The sequence below is a fragment of the Eurypyga helias genome, unplaced genomic scaffold, assembly GCF_000690775.1.
Source record: "Eurypyga helias isolate BGI_N326 unplaced genomic scaffold, ASM69077v1 scaffold21669, whole genome shotgun sequence".
Classification (NCBI taxonomy): Eukaryota; Metazoa; Chordata; class Aves; order Eurypygiformes; family Eurypygidae; genus Eurypyga; species Eurypyga helias.
The window spans coordinates 1-18702 of record NW_010271995.1 but is presented as its reverse complement, the minus strand read 5'-3'; the positions used below and the strand labels follow the sequence as shown (position 1 = coordinate 18702).

Sequence of the window (18702 nt, the reverse complement as noted above, 5' to 3'; positions counted from 1 at the left end):
GACATTAGAAGTGGTGTTTTGCACAGGTGCCATGCTTTATGACAGCGACCACTGAAAATGCTGATTCGTTCTTCCATGTTTCCTTCAGATACTGCATAGAGCGAGTTTTCAGACCTCGGAAGTTAGACCGCTGTCACCCCAAAGAACTCCTGGAATGTGCATTTGACATTATTACGTCTACTGGAAATAGCTTTTTGCCTCTAGCAGAAACAATTTATGCCATTTCAGAAATCATTCAAGAGTTTTCAGTACTACAGGTAGATTCTCTAATCATCCCTTATGCTCTCTCCTCCATCCTAAAATTTTAATCCAAGTAAATATTTAGTCTGATGTGTCTAGAAAAGAATAGTTCCTTTAACCTTTACCAGTACAGAACTGCTTTCACAATTTATCGATAGTCAGTTGTGGAACACTGTCATTTTAAATCAAAATCTGTTTCATAGGTAAACTGAAAAGGAAGGAGAGGTTTATGTGCAAAGGATTTATTGAATGTATTAATGTATTAATTGAATCCTTCCAATGCCGTTGAAATAATGGCTGTCTCCCGTCAGGCAAGTGGTTATTGTAGAATGGGACAAGCCTTGCCATTCTTTAGTTACAGATGGAAGTTAAGGTGGTGGAAAGGGGTCTGAAGTTAGTTTTGAACTATTATTACATGTTTAGGAAACTTTTTTTAAGCAAAATGGAGTGCAAGCAAAACTTTTTTTTCTTTCTTTCTTTTTCCTTGCCTTTTGTTAGGAAAGAAATTACAGTATTTACTTGAACCACACTGCCTTACTGAAAGCTATACTTTTGCACTGTGGGATACCAGAGGATAAACTCAATCAAGTTTACATCATTCTGTATGATGCTGTGGTAAGATACTAATTATTGACCTAACCTCTGTAATCATCACTGTAGCGTATCTTATTTTGTGGAGCTATCTCTAAAAATGAGTAACAGCGCATTGCCAGCATAACAAGGAATATCCTGTTGATACATAAAAAGGCTGGCTGTCTTTGGGCTGTAAATTTAGGTTAATTACTTTCCTGTTACTTCTGAATTAGGATGTTTTAAGATGATTTTTAAGCTTGTGTTTGAGAGGATTGTTCGCCTGTATAATTAAGAACTGGTAGGCTATTCAATTAAAGACTTCCGTATCTTAATGTCATGTTGGTATTTTTACCTTTTGTAAGCTGAGAAAATAGATCAAATTCATTTGAATAATTAAGGTAATGTTTCAGTCATAACAATGCTTCTTTTTACTTCCTTTTTTTGTTATTAATTCACATAAACACTTCAGTATTTGTGCAGAACTGCTTTTCAACGAAGCTGGTATTTTTTACTTTTTGTTGCTTCTTGAATCTAAACCAAATATGGCTTCACTACAAGATAGATGGAAAATATGTTATTCATCGGTTTTGTTCTTTTACAGTATTATTGCCTTTTGTAAATGCCACCTTTAATTACGAGTGTTGAAAAATTGTGTTTTAATTTTTCTCAGCAATAGTAATTTTTTGGTAACTCAGTTGTTGAATATGTTTGAATCTTTCTCTTGTAGACTGAAAAGCTCACTAAAAGAGAAGTGGAAGCCAAATTCTGTAATCTTTCTCTCACATCAAGTAGTGTAAGTAATTTAAATTTGGTGTTAATTTCCCTGTAACTTCCCGTAAGTCAGTAATATTTTATTTACTTTGCATTTTAATTAGCCAGAGTAAGAACAATGAACTGTTACATCTGCTGTTCAAACTAGAGTAGTCCCTTCAGAATGATCTGATTTTGTTCTTCGTTCTGTCTGAAAGCCGGTGTTGCAAATGTCGAAGCTTCTCTCTTCTTTCAAACCTACGTTTCAGGCTGCAGAAGCAGTTGAAGAGTGAATGGAACACTCTACAGGGCTGTCTAGTAAAACAAACTGAGAGAAACTTGTCTGCAAATGTTGATGAATGTGCACAAAGAGTTGAGGTTAACTTCTGGGCACCCTGATGAGACTTGTGCCTTGTCCATTCCTTTCCTTAACTCACTAGGTAAAAACAGGCTGCTGGGCAAAACAAGCAAAAAGGCAAATACTTTACTCACACCAAGTCAGATACTTTTCGTTTTTTCAGATGTGAGCTACTGTGAGTGCTGTCGGTGGAGCTACCTAGGTTTTTTATTTGATTTTTGGTTTTAGCTTTCTCGACTCTGCAGGTTCATTGAGCAGAAGGGAGAAGCAAGTAACGTATTTCCATTCCTAAACACAATGATAAAACAAAAGCCAGGTGTCACTCAGCTGTTGAAGCATGGCATGAAAGATTTAGAGGAAATCATTGTTCTGTTAAAGCAACTTGGAATAAAACTTCAGGTTTGTGAAATATTCTGCTAATAAATAAATAGATTTATAGGCTGCTGGGCTTTGTAATTTGCCAGGGAACAAAGGAATGATATTATAGAATTGTGGCACTGTTGTGTATTTGTGGGTTTTTTGGTTTTTGGGGGTTGGTGTTTTGGTTTTTTTTTTTTCTTTTTTTTAAAGACACATTTTAAGAATAAAACCTCTTCCAGTCAGAAATCTTTTTGGCTTAATTTCTATCTAATTTTTTTTTTCCCAACTAAGAATGAAGGCATTACCTTGAGCATAAAGAAACTATTTAAAAAATACAGAGAGCAGATGACTTCTAAAAGCCTGCCCTCCTCCATCTTCCTTGACACTTGCTGTTTGGGGTTTGTGCTATAGATCTCTTGGGATGCTTTAAGATTAAAGCATCGTTTCCTTATTTTAAATTTTGGGAGAAAAGGAGTGTTTCTGTATGTCTGTCTTATGCAAGAACAGTGTTTTGAATCCATCCTGCTAATAGGAAATTAATTATGTTAGCTGGTGATGCTGCTACAGATGTTGTACACATATTAATTTTTATTTTACAGGTTTCTATAAATCTGGGACTAGTTTACAAAATACAGCAGCACAATGGTATTATCTTTCAGTTTGTCGCATACATCAGAAGAAGGCAGAAAACTGTGCCTGAAATTCTTGCTGCTGGGGGCAGATATGATCATCTGGTATGTGCTCATCTTTTTAATGATTTAGATTTGAAAAGAAAAGATTGAAAAACATCAAGAAGGTTTTCAAAGATAACTATTTTTTCCTGACATTTTGTTTTCATCTTGTTTTTGAGATTCCAGAGTTTAGAGGACCGCAGACAGTAGGACCGGTTCCTTCAGCTGTTGGAGTCAGCATAGCTATAGATAAAATAACTGCTGCTGTTTCCACTGTGGAGGATTCTGTAAGTCTGTTTTCTGGGAGGTGGGGGTTACTGTTTTACTCCTGTACTGACAGTTCAGTAACCTGACTGTCGCTACAGACAGGCAAAAAATAAGATGTTCAGATGTGTTCCAAAATAATACCGTACTGAAATAGACAGCAAACGTTAAGATACCCTGTTTTCTTCTGTGTTTCTATACGTAGAATTATTTAGTAAAATAAGAATTAGGGGAAGAGAGGATCTTCAGATTAATACCCTTTTAATTTAAATGGGACGTTTTTCTTGGCCTGTGGATTGTTTCAGATGGAAGAGTACAACTGTAGGTATTTAGGTAGTAAGTGTTACTTTGCCCCTACCACTTCTCGCTTTATAAAAGTATAGAAGGTGGAGATGGAAGGAAACTTCATGCCACACAATTTCACTTGGTTGTGCGATGTGTGTTTTATTAACCTTTATAAGAATAAATTAGCATAGCTAAGCAGAGCGGGAAGAACAGAATAGGCTAGGATACTTTGCAAGCTGAGGCTGTACAGATGCTTTACATGATGTACGTCATCAAGGATTGATGTGACTTTCAAACACGCTGACGTAGATTGTGGCTCTAAAAAGAGATGGATCTAACCCCCTTTTTTCATTGTGATGCATTTTCAAAAACATTAGTATATTTATCCTTGTTACTTTAACTTCCCTATGGAAAAGGTGGTCTTGTGGCTAATATTGTCCCCCTTGTTTTTACTTTCCTTCAGGTTTCTGTCAGCTCATGTGATTTGCTGGTTGTAAGTGTTGGTCAGATGTCAATGGGTAGAGCTATCAATATTGTTCAGAAACTCTGGACTGCAGGAATTCCAGCCGAAATAATGTATGACTGGTCCCAGGTAGGATTTCTAGATCTCTCTGTTAACTGTGTTCTTCTCTGAGATTATTGCAGCCCAAGACTGTCCTTCTTCACATTTTTCTAGTTCTTACTGAGTTCCAGACTAATAAAACTGAGTATGTAAGGTTCTATTCAGATGCAGTAATGTTAAGAAAGTCTCACTGGCCTTGCAGCATTCTTCCTCTCTACCTCCCGGAGTATTGAAAAGTGTGATGGAGGATCTTTATGTGCTCCTCAGAGCACAGAGGAATTAAGTGTCCTTCTCCAATTATACACAGAGTGTGGAGTTCAAGGCCTATTGAAATTAAGGGGAAAGGTCACGTAATGAATTTACCATGAGGCCAGTTAGCTCCAGTTAAGTGAAATGAGGATGCTTCAAAGCAGAACCGTATTTAGTACCAGTGAACACAATAAATTTTCCTACTGGATACACTGTGGGGTCCCCACACAGTCCCTGGAGAGAAGCGTGGCAGGAGGGAGGGAAAGTGGCAGGATGGGTTGTGCCCCTTTTTCCCTTGGGTTGAAAACAAGCAGACCTTTAGCCGCTACTGCTTCACTGGAGTAGTGAGCTTATGGCAATGCTGCAGCCACTTTTAATAGCGGTGGCAGTTACCTGAGGATTCCGACAAAAGAAACTTTGTGCAGTTGCCCATTCTGAGTCGTGCTGCAGAGCAGGGAGTTGGGAGCTCACGCACTTTTCCAATGGTTTCAGTCCCTCAGAACTGGGGGAAAAAAAAAATAAAATCCAGATCATTATGCTTTTTCCTACCATCACCCTGGCTTCTCTTCTTTGTACAGTTATTTAAGGAATGAAGATTTGGGTAGTTTTTGCCTCTGTCTAGTGCCATCCTGCAACCCGCTGCTCAGTCAGCACAGCAAGCCCTTTAGTAAGCTTAGAGCAGAGAATGATGTATGTCCGTCTCAGGTTTCCATGAAAACCAGCTGGAGTCATGACAGAGCCTCACTCACGCAGGACTGAGCTATTGCTGAACGCTGCAGACAGCAGGGTGGCCACTGTTTGATTGACGTTGCATTGCAGATTTTTCACTTATCTGCACCCTGCGCTTCTAGATCCAGCCAGCTCTTCCATGTGGGAACGAGGACTGCAGGTCCTAGGCGTTGTCTCTGTCTAGTGTAGACTTAGACAGATTCCAGTTTTGAAGGAGCATTAGGTGGATAAATATATGCATAATGAAGTTTCACTTCCTGGATCTCCCTCAGAAGCTTATATAATTAGTGCAACTGCTGCATATCGTTACTTTAACTAAGGAGAGGAGACTTTGATTACTCAAGTGATGATTTTATAATGTGTCAAACCTCTGTCCCACTCCCCTTCTCCTTTTCCCATTATAGTCCCAGGAAGAACTGCAGGAGTATTGCAGATGCTCTGGGATTACGTATGTGGCTCTTGTGTCAGATAAAGAGGGAAGTCATGTGAAGGTAAGTGTCCGACCAGAGGATGCTTGATGCTGTTTCGGATTTGTAATCACTTGTTCTACATTTCTTTCTTCCTTTAAAGATCATGATTATTTTCAGTGAAGTATCTCAGTAGGGGGAATTGAGGTAAATACACTTTCAGTTGCCAAGTAGTAGAAAGTTCTGAAGAAGCCTGCTTTTTATCTGTCCATAACGCTGTTAGTCACAGACCCCATCTCCTCGAGGACAGTGTGAAAATTAGTGCAAATGTTGCTTGACTTTGAGTCATCCATCCGTGTCTTTATGTGAAAAAAGGTTTCTTTTTGTCTCTGACTTCTTTGAATGTACAAAATTAATTAGTTGGCTCAGTCACCTTTCCAGTTGACAGCTTCCCATGTTCCAAAGCAAATACAACCATAACATCTAAAAAAATCCATGTAGTTCAGATGGGCAGGGTCTGAACCACACTTATCATCTCTGTAGGTTAAGATAGACTGGACTGCATCACAACGTGAATTGCCACTGCAGCCTGTGGTTCTGGTAGCTTTTTAGAAGTTAAAAGTTTTAAAATATTATTGAATCTGGATCAGTAGAAAAAAGACCGTTTTTCTTTGAATAAAGATTCATTCTTTGACTGAAAAAAATAACCATTTGACAGCCTCTGGCATGGCCGTGTTACTGAGCCAGTGTGCGTTGCTAAAATATTTTTCACTTGTTATTCACTCTCCTTGTTGTTGTAACAGAGATAGCAAATAACTCTGCAATAACTATGAAAAAGTAAATTTTGCTGATGAGAACGCAATATATCAATGCCTTCCACGAGGCAGTTACAGGATGTTCTTTTAAATAAGGCTTTATTGGAGCAAAACCGACAAAGAACATGCTAATGAGGTGAATGGTGGTGTTACTGAGGAATGTCTTCCCACTAAAGATGGAGCAGATAAGATTAAGTTTTGAATGTTTGAGTCTAACTCTCACAAACTGAAAGGCAAGCCTTATTCTAACATTTTTCCTTAACTAAAAAACAAGACACAAACCAAATACGCTATTATTAATATGGCATTTGCACTTACAAACCTTTCTGTTAAAAAAAAAAGATCACATATTAAATACAGGTAGCCAAGCTAGTTTAAGCTTTGGGAATACAAAGGAAATCAGTTGGTTAAAAAAAATGTAATCAAAGATTGAATTGGCAGTGATTGATTGGTAATGATAGCTTCCTACCTTTGCCTGCTTCACCTTTAATGGGTGTATAAGCCAGTTTGCTTTTGATTAAAATTGGTAAGTTTATTCATATGTCATTTTAAGAATCAACAATCATAAGAACTACTGAACTACATCATAGGTGAAATCCTTTGAGAAAGAGAGACAGACGGAGAAACGGATTTTAGAATCGGACTTAGTAGATCACCTCATCCAGAAACTGAAAACTAAAATCTGTGATGAAAGATGTAGTAGGTAAGTAGCACCACATGTAAACATGAGTAGCCAAAATCAGAAGTGAATATATGTTTGTTTTAATGAAATAATTTTAAGATATGATCAGTTAAACCTTGATTTTATTTGATTAAAAAATAAGAGCTTGGTTATAGAACTCTATTGAGAGTAAGAGAGTGATTTCCCTAGTTGCTGTTACATTCAAACATCCAGTGCTTCCTTCCCAAATGAAACAGCCATGTGGTTATCCAGCTCAAACGCTGCTAGAACAGCAGCACTGGTCGTATGGCAGGACTGCGTGCCAGTCCCTGTGACTGACCAGAGGCCCACGACCTTCATGTACGGTGTAATCAGAGAAACTAAAGCAGCAAGTCCCTTTCAGGCAGTGTTGGTACGGCAGAAAGGAAGGTGTAATTGTAGCACACCTGTACACTTTGGATGACACAAGTGAAAGTAACACCTGGCACCCCATGTTCCTATCCTTGCTGAAATTAGTGTTTATGTATTTATGTAGTATGTACGTATGCGTATGTGTGTATGTGCTGGCAGCGGGAACAGACGTGGTTTAGTCACACAGATGAATTCAGAAACTAACAGATTTGACGTCTGTAATATTTCTGAATAGACTTAACAATGAGGGCCTAGCTAAGCTGGGAAATGCTTAACTCCGAGTAGTTTGTGCAGGTGGTTGATGTCTCCTGCTACCCACCTCTTCCATCTCTGTCTGGCCTCAGCCAGCCTTGGCATTTAACTCTGCAACTAACGTGATGCTCATGTGTCCTGCGACAGATCTACAGGATCTGTTAGAAGCTGTGAAAGAGTATCTTTCTTTCTAAAAGCTACCTTATTTCTAGATCCTCAGAACAGAATACAGAAAAACATGTTACTGGTAATACTGAACAGAGAAATGCAGTAACTGTGATTGTAGTAACACTGGGAAATTTCTTTGTTCATGAACCCTGAATGTGGAAAGTAAAGGGAGCCAAACTTACTCGTGAAAACTTCTTTGAATATGTGTGATCTTAAGTATTAATGTGACCTTGATACTGTAGTGTTATCTCACAGAAACCTGTAAGAAGTTGTAGATTAAACTAGTAATTTAGAAGGAATGTTCTCTTAATACATTCTAGTATGACGATCTAAGTCATTCTTGCATGATGGGAAGAACATCTTGTTCTACTCACAGGAAGAATAAAGATTGCGTCTAGATGTGATTTTGTAATGTCATTATGTTTGATTTCCTGTCTGTTCCAGAATAGAATTTAATCTGCAGATAATGTGCTGGGAAGTCTTCATAAATTTCTGTATCTGTTGGAATGAAATAAGTATGTTTGTATGATAATCTGAAACCATGTCTTATTACAGTAGTTCCTTGTTATTGTAAATTTGTTTCCCGGTCTCTTTGTTTTTTATTTTTAGAGAAACCTCAGATAATCTTTCAGTACCAAATCAAAAAGGATCGTTTACTAATATTTCAGGTATGTAGTCTCTAGTTACAGACTGTACAAACAGCTTCTCTTTCTCCTTAAAAACAGTTTAATAAGAAAACATTGCTGGAACATAAATTCTGAGAGTATTGCCAAAGTCAGAGCAAGAAAGTGTTTTCTAGCTGTGTCTCTGGTTAGGAGACACTTTCTCCTAAGCTCAAATGTTGTTCCAAGTGATCTAAAACGGAAATGTTCGCCAAACTGAGTGCTCAGACCAACAGAGAGAATATTCCCCACGCAGGCACTCATTGATGCAGTGATTCAGGACAGGGGCAAAGCCAAAAGCCATAAACATTTCCTACCTGAGGAGAAATTAAAGGTCCTCTTGATGAAAAATGGTGTGACCTGTGATTGTTAGTGTTGAGACTCACGTGCACAGACCTTCTGTTCTACTGCCTTTACGTATATAGTTACAGATTTGCATTCCTTAGTCTGATAAAAGACGTTTTTATATAAAAACCCCAATATTAAGTACTTGTGGATAAAGTTTGGTATTTTTGGTAACTATTAAGTACTGATGTAGTTGGGGTGGTGGTTGTGGCTTTTAAAGAAAAACTCCTTCCCCCTCTCTGGCATAACAGTGAGGGAGAGAGGTGGGCACGCTTAACTTGGGTCTTTTGTGTGTGTGTGTGTGTGTGTGTGTGTGTGTGTGTGTGTGTGTGTGTGATTACCAGGAGTGGAATTTGGATTTCAAAATAAGCCATTTCAAATTTTACTTATTATTAACTGGGGGGAGCTGGGGGCTGGGCCTTGCTGTCTGATACTTGCCTCATTCTTGTAATAGCGCTTTTTTTTTTTTTCTTTTGCATTCCTCTGTAAAATTCTGCCTTTGGAACCTTTGATTAGTTCCAGGGAACACTGACATAAAATACCAAATTTTTTAGGCTTACGAACCAGCCTTTCATAGTTATATGTGAGCATTTGGGAATTTACACGCTCATTTCCCTGTCCTATCTATTTAACTTTGGGATTTTTTTAGTAGCTTTACCAACCCTGTACTACACAGATCTTGGAAAATTCACAAATACTAGTAAGCTGTTTCTTGCTACTTCTGTATAAATAAATAATACAATCTAAATCTGTTTGCTTTGTTTGTATTTTAGGTGTATTTGAATCACATGGAACTCTTGTAATGCCTAACGTTAGTGTTATAGCTCCTGAAAAACTATCTGCCAGTGCCAGGCGTCGACAAGAAATTCAGGTACACACACATCCAATAAGTATTAATACATAGAAAAGACAAAATTATGCTAGAAACAAATGTCAGAGTTTGCCCATGGAGGATTATTGGCTTCAGGATATTTAGAGTACATGGTAGAACAGAACTGTAGTCTTATCCCCTTTTCAGTCCAAATTTGGGTGTACCACAAAAAAATCCCCCCTATAAATAGTTCTGGGGAGCCAAGAGACCCATGGACACTATTCTCTGAGCTTTGAGCTCAAGAGACTTACTGTTTTCAGGTTTTTAATATATAAAAGCATCTTTCCAAGGTACAAAAGACAACCTCGTGCAAGGCTGCAACTGCATTTGTAAAGCGTTGCCTTTGCAGAATCACTGGCTTGCTCTGGAAAAAAAAAGTGTTAAAAGGCATGGCCTGTACTTTGGTTTGAGTTTCAAATCAGACGTCCTTCTTCAGCTAGAGATCATTCACTGAATCCCATCACAGGTTTTCACACTCCTCTGAAAAGTTATCAAACGCCCAGAATCAGAAAGGCAGTTTTTAACTACGTACGTGGGAATTCACGCTGTAACGCGCAGCTCTTTCTGCTTTACTGCAGAGCCAGTATGATCAGGTCTTTACAAAACAGCTGCCGAGTGGCTTAGCCCCTGTCTCCTTCCTGCCTGCTCATCAAGGGTTATCGTGGAATTGCTACTAAAAATTATCAGAAACATGAATTTTAGTTTTAAACACGGTAACAGTTCTACACCTTCTGTCAGAAGCAGCCTCTTCTGTTCTCATCATCTGTGAAACAGAAAATGAGTGTTTCCAACCCAGCAGCAGTGTATTTTACTTTGGCCCATCTTTTGTTACCAGGTGCAAACAAGACTTCAGACATTCATTTCTAGCCTGCAGCAGAAAACAAGTGAGATTGAGATTTTAGCAGTAAGTATTTGGCAAAAGCCAAAAGAATTAATTTCAAATTCCTAGTTGGATGATGCAGCTGCTGTCTAGAACAGACTACTGCCAATAGCCTTACTCTGGATACCAAATGAACCAAACTTCTGCTTAAGTAAGACCCATGGCATGTTTCTTTTGATGTTTGAAAACTGTCTCAAATTGTGTGTATTGGACAGCTGCACAGAACAAAATTTAACAAGTGTTTGGTTGTAAATTCTTAAGCTGTGCTTATGCTAATTACTGTGGCAGATTTAATAACTTGCTCCTGTGAGGTGTGCTCTTACGTTTAAACCAACGTAGCTTTTTCCTCTGCACAGCTTTTAGGTTCTGCTGACTGTGTCACAAAGGACTTTAAAATGGTGTGTGCTTTTCGGGCAACACTGCTTGTCTGCCTGTGCCTATTTGGAGCTTTCCATAATGGAACATGTCACGAACAGTTTGTTTAAAATGCTTAAAGCCTTGGTAAATTCCCAGTTCTATCAGCATGAGTGCTTCTTTAGGAAATCAGAAACTCTTGACTACCTTCAGTACAGCTAATCTCTCGTTGGCAAACTGGTAACAGAAGAACTACTGATTTCTTGAAGAAGTATTGATTTCTTGATGGCATTTTTACAGGTAGATCTGCCAAAAGCCACTGTGATACACTTCATATCGTTAGAGGTAAGCAATTAAATATTGTCACTAAAAGTCTAATTGAACAATAGATGCTAAATTCTGTTCCTAAGGAAGTGGAATGTAAAATTCACCCCGTGTAGTTTTTCTCCTTCAAGGTGTGTTCGAATTAGGTTTTAAACTTGATTTTTTTTTTAAACAAGCATTTTTTTACCCAAGAAGCTTGAGTGAGGCTGGAAGAATCCTCTTGTCAAACGCCCAAGTCCTGTCAGACACTATTAGGAAGTCCTAGTCCAAAGCTCTGGGTAATAAGCATCGATAGCAGTTTCAACAAAGCTGTTTCCTGAGGCTGTTCATGAAGGAGGACCCAAAACACAGAGGCAGTTGTTTTGAGTGCAGCAACTGTAACATCTCTTGGTGAAGCCAAGATAAAAAGGGGATGTGTAAGTATTATATTGACACCTTTAACATCTCAGAAACTGCTTGACGAGGGGAAAAAAACCTTTAATGACAGCGGCAGCTTTAAAGTCAGCAGTTCTTACTAGCGAGCTGGACACCTCCCCGCTCCCCCAAAAAATGAACTCCAGAACAGCATCCTGCCTGGAAGTGGACCGTGTACCTGCTGCTCTGAAGCAGTGCCGCTCCAGTTATCACACCCCAGTGAAACACTGGAAAATATTTTCACAACACTTAGTTGATCCAATCTATCCAAATCCTGGGGACAGTTGAGTGATAAAGAAGGTGTAAGCAATGGAAGGGGCTCTGCCAGGTCTGCAGTGCTGGGGAGAATATTGGAATGGTGGGGTACGGGTGGTCAGAAGTGAGTGATGCAAGCTGAGCGTGTGCGGGGTTTGGGGTTTTTTTTTAGGTGAAAGGTGATAAACTATCTGCATTTAAAAAAAAAAAGCTATCACCAAACTCTATACACTTTCTTCACATGTAAAAAATGAAGTTTTGCATGTTGTTTGTATGATTGTTGTTCGAAACGCATTTGTTTAAGGAGCACTGATGTTACACGGCATTCAGAAGACTGAATCCTGTCTTCTTTCACAGGAGAAGGTGAGACTGCATCATTGTTCCTTGCCCATTATTTTTATTTCTTCTTAGTTTGATGGAGACCGACAAGCCTTTGATGCTACGGTGAGACAGCTGATGTCACGATGCCCAAAACAGAGATGTTCATACTTGCAAGCAATTTGTGATGAAATCTACACTATCAAAATGGAAAAGAGGTAAGCTTAAGCTCTTACAGGTACATAAAATATCTCAATTATTTATATATTCAGACTTTACGAAATACGTTGCTCTTAATTTGTCCTTCCCTTTCCCTCCTCCTGAGGAAAAAAAGTACCATTCAGGAAACATCTATACTTCCTTGAGTACTGTGGGAAGTTTGCTTGGTATCCTCACTAAAACGTTAATTCTTCACTTCTATAAGCCTTTTCAAGACATTCCAAAACACATTCCCACCGTTTTCTCATTTGCTGCTTTGTTCATAAAACCGAATGGTGAACACCCCTGTTCGGGTACGCTGCTGTCCGACACAGTAACCCCCTCTTCTCGTGGGAGGGGCTCGGCTTGCCTTTCAGAACTCACAAGCACGTTTAGTTCTTTCCGCTCTGAAGGAATACGATGGGAAGCTGGCACAGCTGACAGACTGCCCAGCCGTCAGTGAACACATCAGGCTCTCCCAGCACGTCCAGTAAAGCCCATTTCTGTTTTCTAAGCATAAAACCATCCATGTTCAGCTCGGTCTCCTTGTTGGATTCCGGTCAGGCTGCAACAGTTGGGCACATCCAGCTTGATAACTTCCAACTCTCTCACATTTACTGGTACAGGTCCAGGGAAATCTGGGTATTTGTGTCCTATGATGAGTTTCATTTATCATATGCTTTCTTAACCTTAACCTCAGCTTGAAGGTACTACTTAACCTTTAAATGAGACTAAAAATCGACTGGTTCCTTTTTCTTAGAGATGAATCGAAGGTTTCATTTTCAGGTTTGCCATGGTAACCAATTACCAAGTGAAATGGGGGGGGTTGTTTTTCCTTCCTGTAGCTTGCAAGGCCCAAGCCTCATCCAGCCTGGCCTTGAACACTTCTACACCAAGAACCAATTACTAATTGGTGTAGAACCATCCATTACACACAGATAACACCCCCTATGCTGCTGGGTGTGAATGTAACGCAGCGCCTGATGAAGTTTTCCTTTCCCGTGTGATGATGCCTGCACACAAAACACTGCTCGGCCATGACAACCAACCCGGCTACATCAGTGGAAGGAAAACGAAGGAGAAAATTGCAGTCACAGGAACTAAGGCTTAACTGCTTTTCCACTGGGTCTGCTGTTAACCTGTGTCAAACCTTGGCAGTAAGCTCTGTACATTTTGAACCTCCAGTTCCAAAGCTTAAAAATCCTCTTTTCCTTCCCTCTGCAGGGTTCCTGCACTTCTCCTGTACAGTTACCGGGATGAATACAAGGTTTTGTTTTAGTGCTTGAAGCATCTTTTATGGGATGCTTAATACTAAGAGGCAACGGTGTTTTGTCAAAAGGCATTTCAAAAAGCCGTCATAACGTAAGACGGGCAACTAATGGCTTTTTATGGGCCCAGATTGGATTTTGTGTAATACGAAACTGTGAATTCATGTCAAAAAGTGGAAATAAATATCTTATAGGCACTTAAGCCTGACTACAGGCAGAGAGATGTATTATCATGCAATTGCCCCCTTATGCCACAAAAGAGACTTCAGCTGTGAAGGTGTAAAACTGCTTTTTAAATAGTTTCAGAATGCCTTTTCTGTCAACGTGCAATTGTAGTGCTGAAATGAGAAACTCTGTTCAAGGATTAGAGAGGATGAATTATCTTCAGCTCTAGCAAACTGTTTTAAACTTTTTTTTTGAAGAAGAGTTTTTATGTAATAAAAGGTTTGGCTACCGAGCCTTCTTGAAATACGTATTACAAGCTTTTTGTGTGTTTTGTTTTTTAAACCTACTGTTTTAATCTCAATGTAAAATATGGTAGATTTCAAGTTCAGAGAGGGGTTGTAAGCCTGGCTGCCTATGCTGGTCCCACCTGTACTTTTGTATTCAAATCAAACAGCAGCTCCCTGAAAGATGACGTAAGACCCAATACAGGAAAAACTGGTTTTAGACCTAAAGTTAAGACATTTAAGAGAAACATTAACCTGCAGGTGCTAGAGGCATAACCAAAGGTTTGAACTAGCTTACTTCACAGGGGTTGTCAGATTAAGTTAGACATAGTGACAATGGGAATCTTGTAATTCTTGGAGCTTAAACTGTAACACAACCCCGTCAGGAAAAAGTAAGCTGAGCAAAGCTGAAGCTGAGTTACGGCAGCCAGTGAACTACAGGTTCTATCTCACATCAAACTGCTAGAGTGAATGTGTGGAAGAGTTAGGGATTTCTGGAAGTACACTGGTGCTTAACCTCCCTCCCCACCTCACACCTTCTGTTTAAACACCTTACTCCTGTTTCTCTCTTAACACAGATGATTTCCTAATGCAGTGGTAAAGGCAATACCTAATACTTTTTCTGCCCTTCTAATGTAGTAGAGAGGAGGGCAGAGCTAGTATAGAGGCAACTTTAAAGACAAACCCAAGAATTCTGAGAACTGTGAAAGTTGTAACAGCAACACCCAAAGTGGCATCAGGGGAGGCAGTCCTAGAGGCACAGGTAACAACCGTTCCTAGCAATTCACCAGGCCATGTCACATCAGTCACCACAGCCAAATCCATTTCTCATGGTGTTTAATAGGAACAATAAAGTATTCACCTTTTACATCTGCTCATACGAAGGAGCTACTTTAAGATGTGAAGCACGGGGAAGGTCAGATCCCTGAATATACTGGAGGATGAAGCTTTAAAAACAAAAAATGCTTAGGTGACATGAGCGTGTTTAAGCCATGTCTGAAGGGAAGATGATGCAGATTCCTGCCCTCCCCCCACCCTGAGCCAGCACAGCTGGATCAGCAGAGAGCGAAGGCACAGCTGCCTGGCTCTGCAAGAGCTCAAGCATCACGCTGGCTGCCTTAGGGGTATCTGCATTGCATCATGTAGACAGGTCCCTCAAGACAGAAACAGGAAAGCTGCTGTACCTGATAATATCTTGGCACCCACTTCCCCTAGCACTACTGAGGCTTATCTATAAAACTGGGATTCTGTCAGTGAGACTCCCACTCCTGTCTCACTTTGCTCCTGTTATGGTGCATTTCTCTTCACCCTGCATTACCCCCCCAAACAGGTTTTACCCTGCCCACTTGTATGATGCAAAACAAACAGCAGCACAAGTACAGAACTAGTTGGCAGCTGAGTGCAAAGCGATTTCCGTACAACCCTGTAAATACTCCAGCTGTACAACAACCCGCAGAAAACACCACCTGCTCTTGGTTTAAACAAAAGTACTGATCACATCCCAGTATCCTGCTGGAAGGAAAGCCAAAGACAAGTGGTAACTCAAAAAGAAATGGACTTTGCTTTGAGCAAGGGTCAAGTCTGTTACAGTGACGGCAGGACGCTGTTCTGTCACTGTGTTGCTTTACTCTTCTTGTTTTTGCTTTTCTTGTCTTTTTTCTTCAAGCCGTCCATGTTGGCTCTCAGCAAATTTGAATATGCCTGAAACAACAATCAGGACCATTAGAAGAGCAAATACTTAAGTGACAATATACTAGAGGAAACAGTTTACATATTGCTAATGGATAGGTATCTGAGAAGCATGCTCTTACACCCTGCGCTAGGAAACGATTGTTTCTAAACCAATGCAGAAAGTTAGGTAAAATACAGCAAGATTTTTTTTTAAAACCAAACGCAGACAGCTGGGTAGTCTTAAATCTAATCTGTATAGATGCTTAATCTGATTCAGTTCAGCACTGAATCAACCCGTTCACAGCTGTCCAGTGTTTCCTACTGACCACTCCCCAATACCCACAGAAAAGGAAGATAGAAGGCACACAAAACTTACCATCTGGAATTTATTTACTTCCTTTGAGCTCACCTACAAAAGTAATACTGGAGGTTAACCAAGAAAACACTGGCTTCTGTTACAAACCGAGCACCAGTACACGTTTACCCACCACTGACCATGGAGCCTTTTTAGCAGCGGCTGGATCAACTCATCACGTTCAGTGGCGGGTAGGCTGTACTGACACAGGTTTAGATTCACTGATCCAGAAAAGAGAAAACACTCCTTACGCAATTAACAAAATCCTCTGGAGGCCATTCTTTCCAGACCCGTGAGATCTCATACGGGAGGAATGTGAAGACACATTCTAAGGAAGTTTTTATTTTTCTGTAGGGCCATAAAAATACGTTGCAGCCCAGATTCTCTTAACTACTCTCCAAAGCAATGTTTTCCTTGGGTTACATCACAGGGGAGAGCTAAAGTCAGCTAAAGCCTTTCCCAATCTCTCACTCAAAGTAAACGCACAGCAGGTTTTCAACTTTTAGTCAACATTCCCTGAACTACAAATAGCTCTATAAATAAGAAAAAAATCCCAAGCAGGTGTGCTAAGCAAGGTTAAGGCTTAGAAGATTCTACCCACGCTCACACGTTCTTGCCAGGAAACAAGGATCCCTTTCCTAGTGTTTCAGAGTCTGGGAACATCCAGTTCTTGCCTGGGTTGTAAGAAACTTCAGTAATTCCATCCAGGTCTATAGGAAACTACCTCTGTGTCACCTAAAGCTTGGGTGTGGGTGTGTAGGAACTTTCTCCTCCTTGGAGATGCACCATTTGACCTCATACTGCAAGTTCCATATCTGCCCTGTGTCCTTCTGCTTCTGTCTCCAGAAGCAGTTTCCTGCTTCCCTCCAAATAACTTCCTCAACTCAAAACACAACAGCCAAGGTTGCTGAAAACAGGCAGAGTCCCTTTCTGCTGTCCTGCAGCAACATTCTGAAGCAAAATCCATCACACAGAGCAAAACTGTAAATTACTGTCCCATCTGGAGTGCTGAGTTGTAAGCATTAAGACTTCAGGTAAGTGTACCACTTCAGCATCCCAACAACGTGTTGGGATGCTGAAGTGTAAACACAAGCTGTGTGTTTAGCTACCATATGGTTTCTCTGGAATTAAGAGGTTAGTTCTCATGAAATTCCTGTAAAGACAAGTTTTATTTAAAATACAGAGCATTAAATAAAAGACAAGTAGGGCCACTAATCTTTCTAACCCCAAGCTGTCACTTACCACTGTGCTAATTTTCTTCTTTCCATCAGTTGCTCTTAGAAGACACTTATTGTCCGCTGGTTCAAAACTTTCTACGTGGCCTTTGCGTGGGACTGGTTTTGTCCGGCCATCATCTGCATTGAAAGACAGAGAACGCTTGTTCAGAACACCAGATGCCTCCTGCCAGGAGATGTTAAGAACTGCTCCTCAGGAGATCTGTAAAACACCTTGGATTTTAAGGCCATGTAAACTGACACTGCTGCCAAATTCATACAGACCCCTTCCTCTGTAACCCCGGAAGGATCCCTTTGCTAAACTACATCTGCCAGGATCAATGTAAATCCTTCCCCTGACGTGCTGCATGAGCTCCTGGCTTCAGCAGCAGTATGTTTTAAACGCACGGTGATCTGCAGCCTAGGACACTTGACTTCCGGAGCAGTGCCAGCTAGCCAGAAACCAGAGAAACAAAAACACACCAAAGCAACGCCACAGTTCTCCTTTGGCAGAAATCTAAGGATTTCCAATTACTGTTTAATAAAGTCCCAGTACTTCCTGCAGCTGGAAACGCAGTCTTACTTCAAGGTCATCAGTACTGCAGCGGATTGATTTGTCTATACGACTACTCTTACTGTCAGACGCTTGGAATTACAACTGTATTTTAAAAAAACATGCTAACACTGCTCTGATTTAAATGAACACCTCTTTAGTCCAGTAACAGACTTAGAATCATGGAATCATAAAATGGTTTGGGTTGGAAGGGACCTTACAGACCATCTAGTTCCAACCCCCCTGCCATGGGCAGGGACACCTTCCACTAGACCAGGTTGCTCAAAGCCTCATCCAGCCTGGCCTTGAACACTTCCAGGGATGGGGCATCCACAGCTTCTCTGGGCAACCTATTCCAGTGCCTCACCGCCCTCTCCGTGAAGAATTTCTTCCTGATATCTAATCTAAACCTCCCCACTTTCAATTTAAACGCGTTACCCCTTGTCCTGTCACTACAGGCCCTTGTAAAAAATCCCCCCCAGCTTCCTTGTAGGACTTACACTTCTTCAGCGTTATGAAAACACTCCCCGAAGTTCTGCACTTCTGAAAGAGTCTGGTAAGCTCTGTCAGGAACTGCGAGAGAGAGAGAGAGAGACCCCATCTGTGGCTGGTGGCCACCGCACAAGCGTTTGTTTCTTCCCCCATGCAGCCCAGCGGCTCGCTGCCCGCGAAGGGGCCCTGCGCCGCAGGCCAGGCTCTCCCAGTTCCGCCGGAGCAAACACGACGGCGAGAACTCCCGGTTCTCCCCACACGGAAGCGGTAGAACACGAGGGCCCGGCCAGGGAGGGCCCGGCCCAAGGTTCTGGCTCCGGGAAC

The 18702-nt window shown here is 40.6% G+C and overlaps 2 protein-coding genes across 2 annotated transcripts in view; one reads left to right on the top strand and one right to left on the bottom strand.

Annotated features, from left to right (window-relative positions):
• Positions 1-13655, top strand: part of EIF2AK4 (eukaryotic translation initiation factor 2 alpha kinase 4) — a 40663-nt gene extending 27008 nt beyond the window's left edge. The window contains exons 25-39 of the mRNA XM_010158997.1: positions 89-257; positions 739-855; positions 1541-1606; positions 2150-2320; positions 2881-3015; positions 3132-3239; positions 3965-4093; positions 5446-5532; positions 6854-6966; positions 8365-8423; positions 9536-9633; positions 10469-10537; positions 11168-11212; positions 12272-12396; positions 13601-13655. Coding sequence (XP_010157299.1) covers positions 89-257; positions 739-855; positions 1541-1606; positions 2150-2320; positions 2881-3015; positions 3132-3239; positions 3965-4093; positions 5446-5532; positions 6854-6966; positions 8365-8423; positions 9536-9633; positions 10469-10537; positions 11168-11212; positions 12272-12396; positions 13601-13655 — 1546 coding nt within the window. The remainder of the gene's footprint in view (positions 1-88; positions 258-738; positions 856-1540; positions 1607-2149; positions 2321-2880; positions 3016-3131; positions 3240-3964; positions 4094-5445; positions 5533-6853; positions 6967-8364; positions 8424-9535; positions 9634-10468; positions 10538-11167; positions 11213-12271; positions 12397-13600) is intronic.
• Positions 13656-15278: 1623 nt separating this feature from the next.
• Positions 15279-18531, bottom strand: SRP14 (signal recognition particle 14kDa (homologous Alu RNA binding protein)). The gene is made up of 4 exons (XM_010158996.1): positions 18387-18531; positions 17362-17474; positions 16141-16173; positions 15279-15794 (listed from the first exon to the last, which is right to left on the bottom strand). The coding sequence occupies exons 1-4, from the start codon at positions 18529-18531 to the stop codon at positions 15705-15707; spliced, it is 381 nt and encodes a 126-aa protein (XP_010157298.1). The 3' UTR covers positions 15279-15704.
• Between the last annotated feature and the right edge of the window lie 171 nt (positions 18532-18702).